Source organism: Ahaetulla prasina, chromosome 4 (assembly GCF_028640845.1).
Source record: "Ahaetulla prasina isolate Xishuangbanna chromosome 4, ASM2864084v1, whole genome shotgun sequence".
In the NCBI taxonomy this organism is placed as follows: domain Eukaryota; kingdom Metazoa; phylum Chordata; class Lepidosauria; order Squamata; family Colubridae; genus Ahaetulla; species Ahaetulla prasina.
The window spans coordinates 83728043-83744561 of record NC_080542.1 but is presented as its reverse complement, the minus strand read 5'-3'; the positions used below and the strand labels follow the sequence as shown (position 1 = coordinate 83744561).

The 16519-nt window shown below is 39.1% G+C and overlaps 1 protein-coding gene across 1 annotated transcript in view; it reads right to left on the bottom strand.

The window, feature by feature from the left end:
- EXOSC7 (exosome component 7) overlaps window positions 1-16519 on the bottom strand; it is a 101342-nt gene that overhangs the window by 6798 nt on the left and 78025 nt on the right. The window contains exons 4-5 of the mRNA XM_058182081.1: window positions 10886-11051; window positions 6407-6477 (exon numbers count right to left, since the gene is read on the bottom strand). Coding sequence (XP_058038064.1) covers window positions 6407-6477; window positions 10886-11051 — 237 coding nt within the window. The remainder of the gene's footprint in view (window positions 1-6406; window positions 6478-10885; window positions 11052-16519) is intronic.

Here is a 16519-nt window from a genome sequence, read left to right as displayed (position 1 = left end):
GGCGCACCAGGCGAACCTGGTGGAAAGCTCTCCTGGAGACGGCCGTCAAATGGTCTTCAAAAGACAGCCGTTCATCCAGGAGAACGCCCAGGTTGCGCACCTCTCCACCGGGGCCAGTGACCCGCCCCCAACAGTCAGCCGAGGACCCAGCTGACTGTACCGGGATGCCGGCATCCACAGCCACTCTGTCTTGGAAGGATTGAGCTTGAGCCTGTTTCTCCCCATCCAGACCCGTACGGCTTCCAAACACCGGGACAGCACTTCGATAGCTTCATTGGGGTGGCCCGGTGTGGAAAAGTACAGCTGGGTGTCATCAGCGACAGCTGGTACCTCACACGAAGCCACTGATGATCTCACCCAGCGGTTCATATAGATGTTGAACAGAAGGCGAGAGAATCGACCCCGCGGCACCCCACAAGTGAGGCGCCTCGGGCCGACCTCTGCCCCCTGTCAACACTGCTCATGCATCGTCGGAGAGATAGGAGGAGAACCACCGATAAACGGTGCCTTCCACTCCCAATCCCTCCAACCGGCGCAGCAGGATACCATGGTCGATGGTATCGAAAGCCGCTGAGAGGTCTAATAGGACCAGGACAGAGGAGCAACCCCTATCCCTGGCCCCCCAGAGATCATCCACCAACGCGACCAAAGCCGTCTCCGTGCTGTAACCGGAACATATCCCTCCCACACAATCGAATATTGGATGCACCCCTTCAGCCAGCGGGAGTCTCGGATGCTGTGCACTTCGTTGGAGGGACGGGTGCCGCTGGGTGTCGAAGGGGACACGGTGGGGCCTCAGGGACCAGAAGGGACCGGTGAACGACATGGTGGATCCGCAGGGATCATGGCAGGGTCAGCTGGTAGGCCACTGGGTTGATGACCGCTTCGATGGGGAATGGGCTGATGAACTGGTGGTCCAACTTCTTTACTGGTCGGTCAGTCAGTCGGTGTTTTGTGGAGAGCCACATCTGATCTCTGACCGACAGCGGGGGCATCGCCCGTCGGGAGTCGTCGGCAAATTGTTTGTAGTCTTCCTTCGACCTATTCAGCTGTTGACGCACCAGCTGCTGGACCGTGTGCAATTCCGACAGGAAGTTCTGTGTCTCGGGAACAGGGGAGTCCGCTGGAGCCAGAGGGAAGAGCCATGGATGGTGCCCCACATTGGCAAAGAACGGGATCATCTGGGTGGAGGTGTGCTGGGAGTTGTTAAAGGCGAACTCTGTCAGGGAAAGGTAATCGGCTCAGTTGTCCTGCTGCTGGTTGACAAAACAGCAGAGGTACTGCTCCAGGATGCCGATGATCTTTTCCATACCCCCATCAATCTCCGGATGGTGCGCTGACGACAGGCATACCTGCACCTCCAACATGGCCATTAGGCTCTTCCAGAAGCGAGCCGTGAACTGAACTCCGTGGTCCGAAACTACCCTGTCTGGCAGACCGTGGAGGCGGAAGACGTGCTGCAGGAAGAGACGGGCTGTCTTGGCGGCTGTGGGCAGCCCGCAGCACGGGATAAAGTGTGCCATCTTGGTGAGCATGTCCACTACCACCAGCACCGTGGTGAACCTAGAGGACAGCGGCAGGTCCATCAGGAAGTCCATGGAGATCCCCCCCCAGGGTCTGTCGGGTGACGGCAGGGGCTGGAAGAGACCGGGAGGGGCCCCCGTTGCAGCCTTGGCTTGCCAGCATGGCATGCAAGACGTTACGTACGCGTGCACGTCATGCTGCACTCGGGGCCACCAGAAGGTCCGCATCATAAGGTGGAGGGTCTTAAAGAACCCAAAATGTCCTGCTGCAGGGTTGTCGTGGCACTGGGTCATGACGAGGGCTCAGAGTGGTCCCATGGGCATGTAAAATCACCCCCGGAACTTGAGTAAGTCCTCCTCCAAAGTCCAAGGAGACGTGGGGCCCACCTCCAGTCTCTGCTGCTGAGACCAGACGTCTTGGCGCTGTGCCTCTCGCACCCGAACGGCATGATGGTGTATTCGAAGTATCCATACCGGGTGCTGACCGCCGTCTTCCATTCGTCTCCCTCACGCATCCGCACCAGGTTATAGGCCCCCCGGAGATTGAGCTTGGTGAAAATCGAGGCCTCCTGCAGCCTCTCCATTAGTTCCAGGATGAGCGGCAGGGGTAGCGATTCCACATTGTGATGGTGTTTAGCCGGTGGTAATCGCACCACAAATGCAAGTCCCCCCCATCTTCTTCTTCACGAAGAGGACTGGGGCCGAGAGGGGGGATGATGAAGGCCGGATGAACCCGTGGGCCAAGTTTTTATCCAGGAAGTCCCTGAGGGAGGCCAACTCGGGCTCCGACATGGAATACAGGCATCCCACGGGTAGCAGTGCATTGGGCAGCAGGTCCACAGGGCAATTGTAGGGCCTATGCAGGGGTAATCGGTCCGCCTCCTTCTCGCTGAACACATCGGCAAAATCCATCAGCTCAGGAGGCATGGAAACGACCGGGGTTGAGATTTCCTGGCCGGCACAGGTGTGGTGTATGTGATTGACTCACTGCAGACTCAGGAAAGAGATGGCGTTCCACAACCAGGCCACCTAAGGGTCGTGGGTCCGGAGCCAGGCCAGTCCTAGGACCAAGGGAAAATGAAGGTCTGCCGTGACATAAAACTGGATCGCCTCCTCATGGTCCCCAATGGCTAGGCGCAAAGGCTGGGTGGCGAAGTTAATGGGGCCGATCTCGCCCATCAATCGTCTCTACCCTCTTCGGAGGGTCGACCGGAACCAACAGGATGTCAAAATGGGTCACAAAGGCCTGGTCCATAAAGTTTGTCATGGCCTTCGAGTCCACCAGCTCATGCGCCTGAATCCCCTCCGACCGGTTAGCCAACCACACCTGGGTGTCCAAAATCAGATGCTGAGGGGGCCCAGAGTCCACATCCGCTATTTCCGGTGGGTGCTTGGTACGTGCCCAACCTAGGTTTCCCCTGCAGTCAGGCCTGCCCCGTTTCCCGGCTGGTCACGCCGAGATTCAGGGACTGGCTCGAGCACCCCCCTTTGTTTCCTGGGACGAGAAGCGGTGAAATGTCCAGGCTCTCTGCAGTACAGGCACAACCCCCCTTGGCGTCTCTGACTCCATTCCTGGGCCGTCAGGCGAGGTCTGGCCACTCCCAACTCCATGGGCTCCTCCGCAGCACCCACAAAATGCGGGGTGTCCCAGAGCGCTGTTGGCACAGAACGCGGGGGGCGCAGACGTCGACGGCAGATCCCTGGGGGGCAACGGGACGGTCGCCGTTGAAGACGGGCGTCGAGACGCAGACAGAGTGGCACCAGCGTGTCGAGGGTCCGCGGCACCTCCACCCGGGCCAGCTCATCCTGCAGCTCCTCTGCGAGGCCCTCCTGGAACGTGTCCGCCAGCGCTGTGTCATTCCAGTCAGAGTCCTGGCGTAAAAGCTGAAATTCGGCAATATACTCCTGCAGTAGGCGCTTCCCTTGACGGAGGTCTTTAAGGTGCCTGGTTGCCGTCAGGGTCCAAACAGGGTCCTCATATATGAGGCGCAGTTGCTGCCAAAACCCCTGGTGGTCTGCTAGCAAGGGGCTGTCCTGGAGCAAAAGGGGGGAAGCCCATCAGACAGCCGAGCCGGAAAGAAGGCTGATCACGAATGCCACCTTAGCCTGGTCATCTGGGAAATCCTCCGGCCGCATAGACTTCTTCTGTCCCAAGAAGTCCGGGAACATCTCAGGCTGCCCAGAAAACTTATCTGGCACGGTCACTGGGCATTTGCGAGGAAGAGGAGGAGTGGGAGGTGGGGGGGCTGCAGAAGCATTCTGGGCAGCAAGTTGGGTTGCCAAGTGAGCCACTTGCTGCTGCAGCAGTTGATTTTCAGCTCGCAGCTGCTGTAACTGCTGCTGTAACTGCTGCAGGTCCATCTTAGTTAGAAGATGGTTAAGTTGGGGTGATGGATAAGATGTTATGTCCCCCTCCCCACTTCACAGAGCAAATGTAAAGAAGCGTGTCTTCCAGTCTTTTTATTTGCTACAGACCTGATTTTCTTCAGGTGAGGAAAGACTTGGCAGTGACTGTGCAAAGGTCTACCAAGTTCTGAGTCCGTTATCTCGTGTCCAAGATCCGTTGCCAAAACTCACTGACAAAGTCCTTTAACCTTCCAACAACCGAGTTGCAGTGCACCTTTGGTAGCTTTTTTGTCTGTCACAAGGGCCACATGGCAGCTCCACCCACTTTTATACCCTGTGGGGTGTGGCTCAGTGACTCAGCAATCTCTGAGCCTGCCACGCCTTTTCCTCTGCTGCACACGCTTATCTTTTTGTCGCTGCCTCGGATCAATACAGGATTGATCGTCATCAGCTGGGACTTGAGGCGTTGCCAGGGAGGAGGAGGGTGCGGGAGAGGGAGGCCTTGTCAGCTCCTCCTCCTGGCCTGCAGCTGGAACTTGGGGCAGTGCAAGCGAGGAGGGTTCTGGCGAGGGAGGCCTTGCTGGCTCCTTTCCCTCACTCTCCGAGTCACTCTCCTCCATGAGGACAGGCTTGGGGAGCGAAATCACAACAAAAGGTGATATATATACCATACTATGTGGTTGTGGTGATGGTTCTCCTAAATGAAATAGATTAACTAAATCTATTACAATTTAACTTTATCAGCAGCATATTATCAGCTATTTTGCCTGTTTAATTTATTATCAGCCACTTAATCAAGTTAAGTAAACCTTACAATTTTATCATGGCTCCACATTTTTCTTGAGAATTTCTTTCTTTCTACCTTTTTTTACAAGGTAGTTCTGGAGCTTTTGACAATAGCTTGACTGTGTAAATATTGTATTATTCCTTACCTGTGTTATGTCCCTATGTATAAACTTCCAGAATTTTGAGGAATAGATTATCAGAACTGGTCCATATATCTCGAGGACATCCGGGTTGGGGAAGACTAACCTATAATATGATACTTAAACCTTTCTGTCCCATTCATACCACATTACAAAGAGGTTAGGGAACTGGATATGTAGGCTGCAAACTAAGCTTAAGTCAAACAAGCTAAGAATACCATTAGTTCAAAAATTCTTATTCAAGGTTGGATGGGGTAGAATTCCTCTTGAAAGCTCAAGTTCATAGTTTGACCTTGAATCTTTGATCTGGCAGTGAACTCATAGTTCACTCATCAAAGTTGCACCTTACACAATGTAAGCCGCCCTGAGTCTTCGGAGAAGGGCGGGAAATAAATGTAAATAAAAAAAAAAGTTTTAGGTAATTTTGTAATTGTGTTGTGCTTCCTAGTTTAATATTTGATTGAATAGAATAGAATAGAATTTTTATTGGCCAAGTGTGATTGGACACACAAGGAAGTGTGTGTGCAGCAGTGATCTAACAATGTATTAATTAATATTATTTTGTTAGTTTTTATTGTAGAATGAAATATCTATTGCATTGACATATTAGGTACAATGTGTCTGGGACTATTTTAGGAGAGAAAAGTGGCAGATATTTTGGCCTGCAGACAGTATCAAATTAGTCATGGTGACATCCAGGATGTACAAATTTAAAGTGGATCTTTTAGAAAATATTGTTTGGTAATGTATGAAACACATACTTGACCTCTCCATTCCTTTTAACAGCAGCATGCTAGCTGCAGTGCATTCCATTAATCCTTTTTAAAATGTAACATCAAAGATGCGAAGTCAGTAAAAAGTATGTCAAAGGCTAGTCTGTGCCCTGAATAGAACTTTTTGTCACCAATTTGTAAAATATTCTACACTCCTTAGCTTTTAAAAAAATATGTAATTTAGAACAGCTCCCCATCTGTAAAGAAGAAAATACACAGTGCCAAAATAGGATTCATTCCAAAGCTAAGGCACTTGGAAATAGTAGCCTGCAAATATCTGTCAAACAGCTATGGAACTTTTTTATAATATAGTGGAACCCCCCTCCCCGCACTAGATATTCTGAATCAGGCTATTTGGCAAAGCTAGGAAGCTCAAAAGAGTTACAGGATTTGAATAATTACTTTAATTAATTAAAAGTAAATAAATCTTCCTAAACAAATATAAATGATCCATACTGCGCTAGCCATTTTTTTCAGTAGATGAGATCTCCAAATCACAGGAAAAGGGGAAGAAAGGAAAAAAGTAGGTAGAGTAGATAATACCGTGTGGATGTATCTGGCCTGCATATATAGCACGGTTAGAATTTTCAAACTTTATTGTGGGAAATGTTACATGTGTGCCAGTTACCCTCTCATTTGTACAGAATGTGCTTTACAAATCACTTTCATCGAACAGTTCAATAAAAAGGAAAATCCCTGTACATGAAAACACTAACTCCAAAAAAGATGCAAATATTCAGGCCTATATTCACTTTTATTCTTATGTTGATCTACAAACTAATGGTTAGTTTGTAGGTAATACCCTGAAAACTGCCTTTTGAAGAGATGTGTTCTTTACCTGGTATTAAAGAGTGCTGCCTTCACTGCAATTGAGATGGCATCGAACAAGTTACCACCACACTCCAATAACTGAAATTTTGAAAAAGTAGATTTTAATTATTATTGTATCATTTTTATAATCATTTTCTATTCTAAAAGCCATGATTTCATCATCTCCTTCTTATAATAATTCTGATATAAATGTATAAGTTTAAACAATTCTCTTTGTAATATGCAAACAACCATGAAAGGTAGGAAAATATTTCTCTGCTTTATAGATAGAAATGCTGAGGGATGACCGTTTAAAAAAGGCTGGCTTCAGATTTCCTGGCTTAAATCTTAAATGCTAATTATTCTGTACATCCCTTCTCTGAATTGATTTTTTAAAACAACAACAACAACAACAATAGTGACTGGACAAATGTGCCACACTCACCATCAAACTGAGAAAAATAGTGAAAACTGAAGTAATCAAGATGCCCTACAGAATAACATCAAGAATCTGAAAAAGGAAAAAGAGAGGAAATTGATAAGTAAATTGCAAGATGAGAAGGGAGACTTACAGTACCAAAACGGGTGTAAAAAGAAAATAATTCAGGAGTTCTATAGAAAATTATATGACCAAGAAAAAGTGCCACAGGAAAGAATATTACAATATTTAGGAAAAGCAGAATTACTAAAAGTACCTGAAATGGTGAAAACTATGTTAAATGAAAAAATAACAATTATGGAATTGACAGAAGCGATTAAAAGACAAAAGTATGATAAAACACCAGGGCCAAATGGACCGCCAGCAGATTTTTATAAATATCTACAAGATGTATTAAGTACATCAATGTTACAGGTTTACAATGAAGCATTTTTAGAAGCTAAGATACCAAAGAGTTGGAGGGAAACAAATCCCAAAAGAATACTTGAATTTAACTGAAATAAAGAATTATAGGCCAATATCACTATTATTATTCGATAATAGTGGAAAGACTTAAAAGGTTTTTGAATGAATTCATACATTCAGATCAAAACGGATTTTTACCAAAAAGACAAATCAAAAATAATATAAGAATAATTTTAGATAAATTTGAATATTAAGGAAGTATATTCAGAAAAACAAATACATTGATTTTTTTAGATGTACAAAAAGCATATGACAGTTTAAATTGGCAATTTATGCTACAACAACTAATGTATGAACTTTGGTGAAAAGTTTATAAATACGATTCAAACAATGTAATCTAGACAACCAGCAAAAGTGATTGTGAATAGGGACTCGACAGAGAATTTTGACGTAAGAAAGGATGTTCATTATCTCCATTACTATTTATATTAATATTGGAAGTGCTAAATAGAAATGTTAGACAAGACTCAGCTATAAAACAGATAGAAATAAAAAAGAAATACATAAATGACAAGCATTTGTGGATGACCTGGTATTTATTTTAGAAGAACTATTAGAAACTGGTTCCAAGCTAATAAGAAAAATAGAAGAATATGGAGAAGTGGCAGGCTTGAAAATAAACAAAGAAAAAACAACGATATTGATTAAAAACTTTACAGAGAAACAGAAAAATGAGTTGGTAAAAAAAATAAATTTTCAGGTGGTAAACGAAGTGAAATACCTAGGAATTTATTTAACAGCAAGATGTACAACAATTAAAGAAGATAATTATACAAAATTAATGCAACAAATTAAACGAGATCTGCAGAAATGGTAGAACTTGCAATTATAGATGGTAGGAAGAATAGCTACTATAAAAATGAATATACTGCCAAAATTACTTTTTTTGTTTCAAACAATTCCTATAAAATTAGATCATTTTTTTGGATGAATTGAACAAATTAATGTTGAATTATATTTGGAAGGGGAAAAGAGCAAGAATAAGATTGAAAATGTTGCAAGAATCTAAAAATAATGGGGGTTTTGGGTTACCAGCTTTATTATCAGGCATTGGTACTTACCTGGCTGAAAGAGTGGGTAAATATGAGATATAGAAATTTATTAATTTTGGAGGGACATGATCTTCAACTACCACAACGCTTTCTAGTGGTATGAGAAGAATAAAATACATAGATACTTCCAAAGACATTATGTAAGAAACATATTACTGTTAGTGTGGGAAAAAGTTAAAACAAAAAACTGTGCAGAGATGGATAGCTTAGGATAAATGATAAGGAAGAAACAGAATATTTTCTAACGTGGGATACGTTCTATCAATGGTTGGATAAAAGATATGGAAACTAGAAGATGAAAGATTAATACTATATATAAGAAAAGAATGCAAGAAATTGCATTACTTATAAGTAAACATTAATATTAAAATTGCAATTATTATTATTATTATTACTACAAATATTATCATTATTGTATATTAATGATGTAAGTAAATTATATAAGAATCATATTACAAAGAAGCAATTAGTATTTTAAGTACAGTTATTAATATTACTCTCACTATCAGTTTATTAATACTTTATATGAACAAATGGAACCAGACAAAATGCTCATTAAGCATTTATGTAATTTAAAGAAGAAAATATATATAAATAAACAATTAAAAAAAAGAATAACATCAAGAGTTTGAAAAAGATGATCACTGCAAATATCTGGGTATACCTGACAATTTCAAGCATTCTGAAATCAAGAAAAAAGGTTATACATGAATACGTTTAACAAGAAAACATGAGCATGAAGAAGATCTTAAAGTTCAAACAGTGGAGGAAATGCCATCAAGACAATCAACACCTGGGCAATTTCAGTCATTAGTTACACAACTGGAATAATGGACTCAAGCAGAATAAAAGCCCCTGATAGGAAGACCAGAAAAATAATGACAATGAATCATGCCCTTCATCCTCGCAGAGATAGAGACAAACTCTATCTACAAAAGAATGTAGGTGGGTATGGAATGTTGCAGGTACATCAAATGGTTGAAAAAGAAAAAAGAGCATTGTAAGAACATCTGAAGAACAGTGTAGAAACTAATATACCAGGAAGGCTTAATGAGTACTGGACAGACCAAGTGCTGCCTTCATTGCAATTGAGGTGGAATCAAACAAGACCCAATGAACAGAGTGGCGGCATGGGAAGACAAAGCATTACATGGTCAATACATTAAAAAATAGCAGGCAAAGCAAATAACAACAAGACTTTGCAATGGCTAAGAACAGGAAAGTTAAAGAAAGAGACAGAATGGCTTATTCTGGCTGCACAAAACCAAGCCTTAAGAATCAAAGCCAGAATTGAGAACATAGCAACAGACAGCAAATGCTGCCTATGCCAAGAAGCTGATGAAACAGTGAACCACTTGGTTCACTGTTGCAAGAAGATCACACAGACTGACTACAAGCAACGGCATGACAAAGTAGCAACAATGCTGCATTGGAAGAACTGCAAGAAATATCATTTGTCTGTAAGCAATTGGTGGATGATAAAATAGAGAAAGTCATAGAAAATGAAGAAGCTAAATAGCTCTGAGACTTTAAAATTCAAACAGACAGGCACCTGTCATATAACACCCCAGGTATAACAACTGTCAATAAGAAAAGCAAAAAAATCCGGCTAGTGGACGTGGCAAGCCTAGAGACAAGAGAATAGAAGATAAAGAACTAGAGAAGATAACAAAATACAAATACCTGCAAATAGAAATAGAATGACAAGCCAACAAAGCTAATACCAAACAGTAACAAGTGCCTTGGATGCAACCCAAGACAACTAGAGCACCACTTGAACACCATCAGCATTGACAAATTCGCCATCAATCAATTACAAAAGGTGGCTTTACTCAGAACAGCTTTCATCCTGAGACAATATCTTAAATACCATCAAACATCCTCATCTGCCTAGCCTAAGTCCTTGGAAAGAACTTGATAGGCAGCCAAAAATGCCAAATCCAGTCTGAACATCTAGCTGACGAATCATGTGATGAATCATCATCATTATCATAAACACAACAGGAGCTATCGAGTATACCAACTGTTTTCAGAATTCCATTTAGGAACCAGAAATACCAAATTTCTCCATGTAGTAGTAGAATAACAGAACAGAACAACAGAATTGGATGGGACCTTGGAGGTCCTCATCCAGTTTCCTGCTCAGGCAGGAAACTCTATACCATTTCAGACAAACGGTTGTCCACTCTCTTCTTTAAAACTTCCAGTGTTGGAGCATTCACAACTTCTGGAAGCAAGCTAGAATAAAAAGAGGGCCCAGGCAATTGCGGAATATAAAAGAGATGTAAAAGGTAGATAACTGAATACTGAATGGATGGCTTTGTATCAAGTTTGACATTCTCTCAACTCACTCATAGGGTTGCTGCTATGGAGAAAACAGAAGGAGGAAGGAGTATTGTTCTGGTTTTAGTTACTCACAAAAGTAATAAATGCAGGATAAAATATCTAATGAATAAAATAAATGCATCCAAGTGTGTGGTAATATTTAGACTTCCAAAGAAACAAGCTCTCGAGCTTAAATTTAATTTATATTCACAAAGAATTTACTCACCAAGACATCAACATAAAGTATCCAGCAATGCTGTCTGGGATTAACACAAAGGGTTTTCAAGTCAATACTGCTCTCATTATTAAATATCCTATAGAGGGTATTTGCGATCTCAATGCCAAGTTCTTCACCGCCACGTCCTTCAAATTCTGGAGTGGCATTTGCTGAACTGAAAGGAAAAAATATATTATAATTCAGAAAATTTAAACCATAGTTTAGAATATTAATATTTATTAAATATAAAACCAAGAGTATAAATCACAATCAAGGATATGTACTACAAAAGTTCTCTAACTACCTCCAAACAATTCAGTTGGATATCTTATTTTCTATTCTTTAATAATTTCTCTTTGTTACTAAATTCCATTAGGTTGATGGAAACTATTCTTATGAACTAGAATTACTGATTAATTTAATTACTAAGTTCAGAATAAAGAATAATGTTTGAAAACCAACAACTCTATAACCTGTGAACCAAGATTGATTAAGAACACAAATGCAGTGGGTGAAAACAGATAAAGTAGTAGGATAATTGGCATAGTTTTTATATATGCTAGTTTATGACTTAATATTTATTCAATTAGTTTTAATTGTCTGTAATAGCAAAGCTTATTTATAATATATATAATATATCAAATTGCTAGTTTGCCCCATTTCCTATAATATTTACAAATGAATGTCAGTTAATAGAGCATTTTCCCTATTTTTAGAATAATTTAACAAAGGTTACAAAGATATAATAGTAAAAGCTAATGGAAACAAGATACAATAGAAAAGTTGCTTACTGTAATAATAGAAAGAGTAGAAAGAAAAAAGAAAAGAAAAATTATAGTAAAGAAAAAGAAAATAAAGACTTCCAATTTTTATTACAAGTATAAACTATTTTAGTAATATCACCATCTCTTAAAATAAAACAAATGACTTTTCTTCCCATATCCCATCTCTAATCTATAAACAATTCCATACAGCATCATTATTTCAGTTCTGGTGTCTGCAGAAGTTCATTAATGGTTACCAGATATAACAATGTAACTACATTAACCTTGATCAAATAGTCCAACTTTATATTTCTCCCTTTTATTCCTAACAACATTAATAATAATGTCATAGATTTTGATTTCTTGTCATGTTTTTCTTTGTTGTTTCTCATGAGATTCAAAACTTTTCCTTTATTTGGAAAATATAATTAAGTAAGATGGAGAAAAGAAATGAGATCCTTTCAATTAATATAAATGGACTAAACTCCCCTGTTAAACTTTTACACAATTCACAACCAGAAATAATTGGTTTGCAAGAAACGCACATAAAGAAACAACACTATAATTTTTAGAATGTCCAAAAATTGGAAAATTATATTTTACATCGGCACAGCAAAAAAAAAAAAAGAAAGAAAAAAAAAGAAAAAAAAAGGAGTAGCCTTATATATTAAAGAATCATTGGATTCTAAACAGATAAACTAGATGAAGAAGGAAGAATTTTGATGGTGGAAATAATAATTAATTTAAAAAAGGGTTTTGATAATGTCAATATATCGACCAAATAATAAGCAAGAAATTTTTTACCAAGCATTACATAAGAAAATATTGGAAACGGATTATTAAAATATTTGCCTTCTAGGAGATTTTAATGCAATTGTGGATGAAACATTAGACTATAAAAGCACTAAACTAGGGAAAAAAGAAACTACTTAAGACGTTCTTTAAAATGATAGAAGAAATTTGTATACAAGATGTCTGAAGAGAAATAAATTTGAAAAAGACCCAATATATATTTTATTCAAATAGACATAAATCATGGTCTCGAATATGGATGTCCCCAGAACTAAGAACTGATATACTGGAGGTGGAAATAGAACTTAATGTTTGGACAGTCCACAATCCAGTAAAATTAATTTTTTTTAAAAATTTGCATTTATATCCCGCCCTTCTCCGAAAACTCAGGGCGGCTTACACTGTGTCAAGCAATAGTCTTCATCCATTTGTATATTATATACAAAGTCAACTTATTTGAATTTGGAGAAGAACCTTACGTGGACATTGATCCAAACCATATTAAGAGATAAAGATACAAAATCGGCAGCAAATGAAATGGATTTTTTCTTTAAAGAAAATAAAAGAGGAGATACATTGCCCCAGAATGTATGGGAAACAGCCAAAGCATACTTTAGAAGGTTAGCTATAACCTACATAGCTTAAAAAACAACAACAAACAAACAAAGAGAAAAAGCAATGGACTAGGACAGTAATGGCGAACCTTTTAGGCACAGAGTGCCCAAATCGGAAGGCATGCACGGGCCAGAGAGCCAGAAACCCGATGACTATCTGGCTGAGCTGGAGTGATGGCGCATGTCCCCACAGAGAGGGCTCTGTGTGCCACCTCTGGTATGTGTGCCATAGGTTCATAGGATTATGATATTGAAAGAAGAGTATAAGAAATTGCAGTTGGAACATCAAAGAGATCCACAAAAGAAAACACTTAAAAGACAAATGGAGATAATTAAACATCAATTGAATGTAATAGTTTCAGAAGAAATAGCTCAACAAAAGGGCAAAACAAAACCTAAGAGAATGCAAATAAATCCGAAAGACGGTTGGCATATAAACTGAAAAAAGAAAAAGAGAAAAAGGTAATAAATACACTGCAAGATGGTCAGGGATTCATACATTTTCAAAGTGAGTCAATAAAAAGAATAGTTAAAGACTATTTTGAAAAGTTATGATACAGAAAATAAACCTATGGAAAAAAATAACACAATATATAGAAGAAGCCAACTTATCCAAAGTACCAGAAAACTTTAAAATTATACTAAATGAGAAAGTAACAATGGAAGCGCTAACAGAAGTGATAAAAAGACAGAAGAATGATAAAACGCCAGGCCAAGATGGGCTACCAGCAGAATTTTATAAATGTTTTGCAGACTTGTTAAGTTTGCCACTGAAAGACATTTGTAACGAACTATCAGAAGCTAAATTACCAAACACATGGACAGAAGCAAATATTATGCTAATACCAAAAGAAGATGTAGATTTGACACAGATAAAAAACTATCAACCAATATCCTTTCTAAATGTAGACTATAAAATCTTTGCCTCAATAATAGCAGAGAGACTGAATTTTTTTTACTACATTTATTTACCCAGATCAAAATGGTTTTTTACCAAAAAGACAAAGCACAATTTTAGGATTATCTTAGATATATTAGAATATTATAAAATACATCCAGGAAAACAAATAGCACTAATCTTAGATGCCCAGAAGGCCTTTGACAATGTGAGTTGGCAATTTATAACACATCAACTAAACTATATGGACTTTGGAGAAGAATTTATAAATGAAATTAAGAAAACATATCATAAACAAATAGCTAAGGTAGTTCTAAATGGGGACTATACAGAGAGTTTTAATATAACAAAAGGGATAAGACAAGGATGTCTGCTATCGCCTCTACTATTTATATCAACTTTAGAAATTTTGAACAGGAATATCAGACAAAATATAGAAAGGAACTGGAGATAAGAGAGGAAAAATATAAATTACAAGCATTTGCAGATGATTTGGTATTTATTATAGAAGAACCTCTAGAGACAATTCTGAAGCTGTTAAAGAGATAGAATTTGGAGAGGTAACAGGACTGAAAATAAATAAAGAAAAACTAAAGTTATATTTAAAAATCTCACACAAAAAGAAAAACTGGCAGAAAAAAGTGGACTTTCAAATAGGTAAGAAAGTTAAATATTTGGGAATACACTTAACAGCAAGATACACAACAATAAAAAAGACAATTATATAAAACCACTTAAGCAAATAAAATTAGATTTGAAAAAAATGGAAAATCTACATTTGTCAATGTTTGGAAGGATTGCCACGATAAAAATGAATATCCTACCAAAACTGCTTTTCCTGTTACAAACCGTCCTGTGATGATTTGAACAAATTGATGCTGAAATTTATTTGGCAAGGAAAAAAGTGAGAATAAAATTGAAAATGCTACAAAAATCTAAAGAAAATGGAGGGTTTGGATTATCAGACTGATTTTTATATTACCATTTATGTGTGATAACGTGGTTAAAAGAATGGATAACTTTCAGACAAAAGATACTGTTATATTTAGAAAGACATGATTTACAGTTAGGATGGCACGACTTCCTATGGTATGAGAAAAATAAAGTCCACAGTATTTTCAAAATCACTTTATAAGAAATTCACTAATATTGATATGGAAAATCTAAGATAAAAGTCTAAAATATACTTGAAAATTCCAGGATGGTTCTGAATGATGGAAGCTTTTACATATCCAAATCTAGTGAAGCTTGAAAAAATTGTGACATATAAAGACATTTTGGACACTGACGGGAAATTAAAATTGAAGCAAAAGCTTGAAGAACAGGACATTATACTATCATGGTGACCCCAATTGCAAAAACAATCTAGATAGAAAATAGATATGGCTTTTATAAAGGAAAACACAGTTTGATAAGACACTGTTGAACTCTGATAAAAAATTAATTAAGAAGGTATATAACCTTTTGCTAAATTTAAAAATGGAGGATGAACAAATAAAAGACACAATGATACAATGGGATTATTTTTTTTTTGCTATAACAGAGAATTAGATAAATGGCAAAATTTATGGGAAAGGAACTATAGATTAACAATGGCAACATCTTATAAAGAAAATTTATATAAAATGTTTTATAGATGGCATTTATCACCTGCGAGGTTAGCTAAAATGTTATATGTCTAACAAATGTTGGAAATGTAATCAAAAGTCGGGCACTTTTATCATATGTACTTGTGCTAAAATAAAAAAAAAATGGGCAAAAATACATAGATAGCTAGAAAAGATAATACGGAAACATGTAGACTTTAAACCTGAACTGTTTTTATTAGGGATGATATCAGAAAAATTTGATAAGAGGACTTCCGGTGGCACCACCTTCTTCGCTAAGTGCCTAATTAAGGCGCTCCACACTGAATATCGTAAAAGCCGGCAAAAACAGCGAAAAACAGCTGTTCACCGGCTTCAATTTCTCTCCCTGGGAGAAAGGGAGAGGATAGAGCGGCGGGAGAGTGGTAGATCTCCCCAGGGGCTTTGTTTTGTTATGTAGAGCCCCGGAGGGTTGAGTCCCACTGTAATCATGCCAAGCTCCGATCTTCAGTGCACTCCTGCAAAGGCAGGAAAAGAAGAAGGTGTCAATCTCTGCTTAATTGATTTTTTCCTTGTGGATTTCTATATGCAGACGGAACAAGCGAGATGATGGAAAAAATTACAGATAATAATGAAAAAGTACGAAAAGAAATAAAAGAAAATAATAAAAACATAAGAGAAGATATTTTGATGGCTTTTCAAGTTTTGGCAAATAGACTGGAGGGGTGGAGGAGGAGGTGCAAGAAATAGTCCAGTCAAACCAGCAATTAGAAAATAAGATGGGAGGGATGCAAATAAAATTGGACAAAATGAAGATCAAGTGGTGGTGATGCAGTATAGAATGATGGAAGGAGCACTGAGAATTAGGGAATTACAGGAAGAAAAAGGTGAAGATTTAAAAAATTTGCTGACAAGAAACACATATTAAATTATCAGATCAAAAATACTTAATAAATTCAAAGTTAGGTAAACATTTTGCTGCCTCTGCT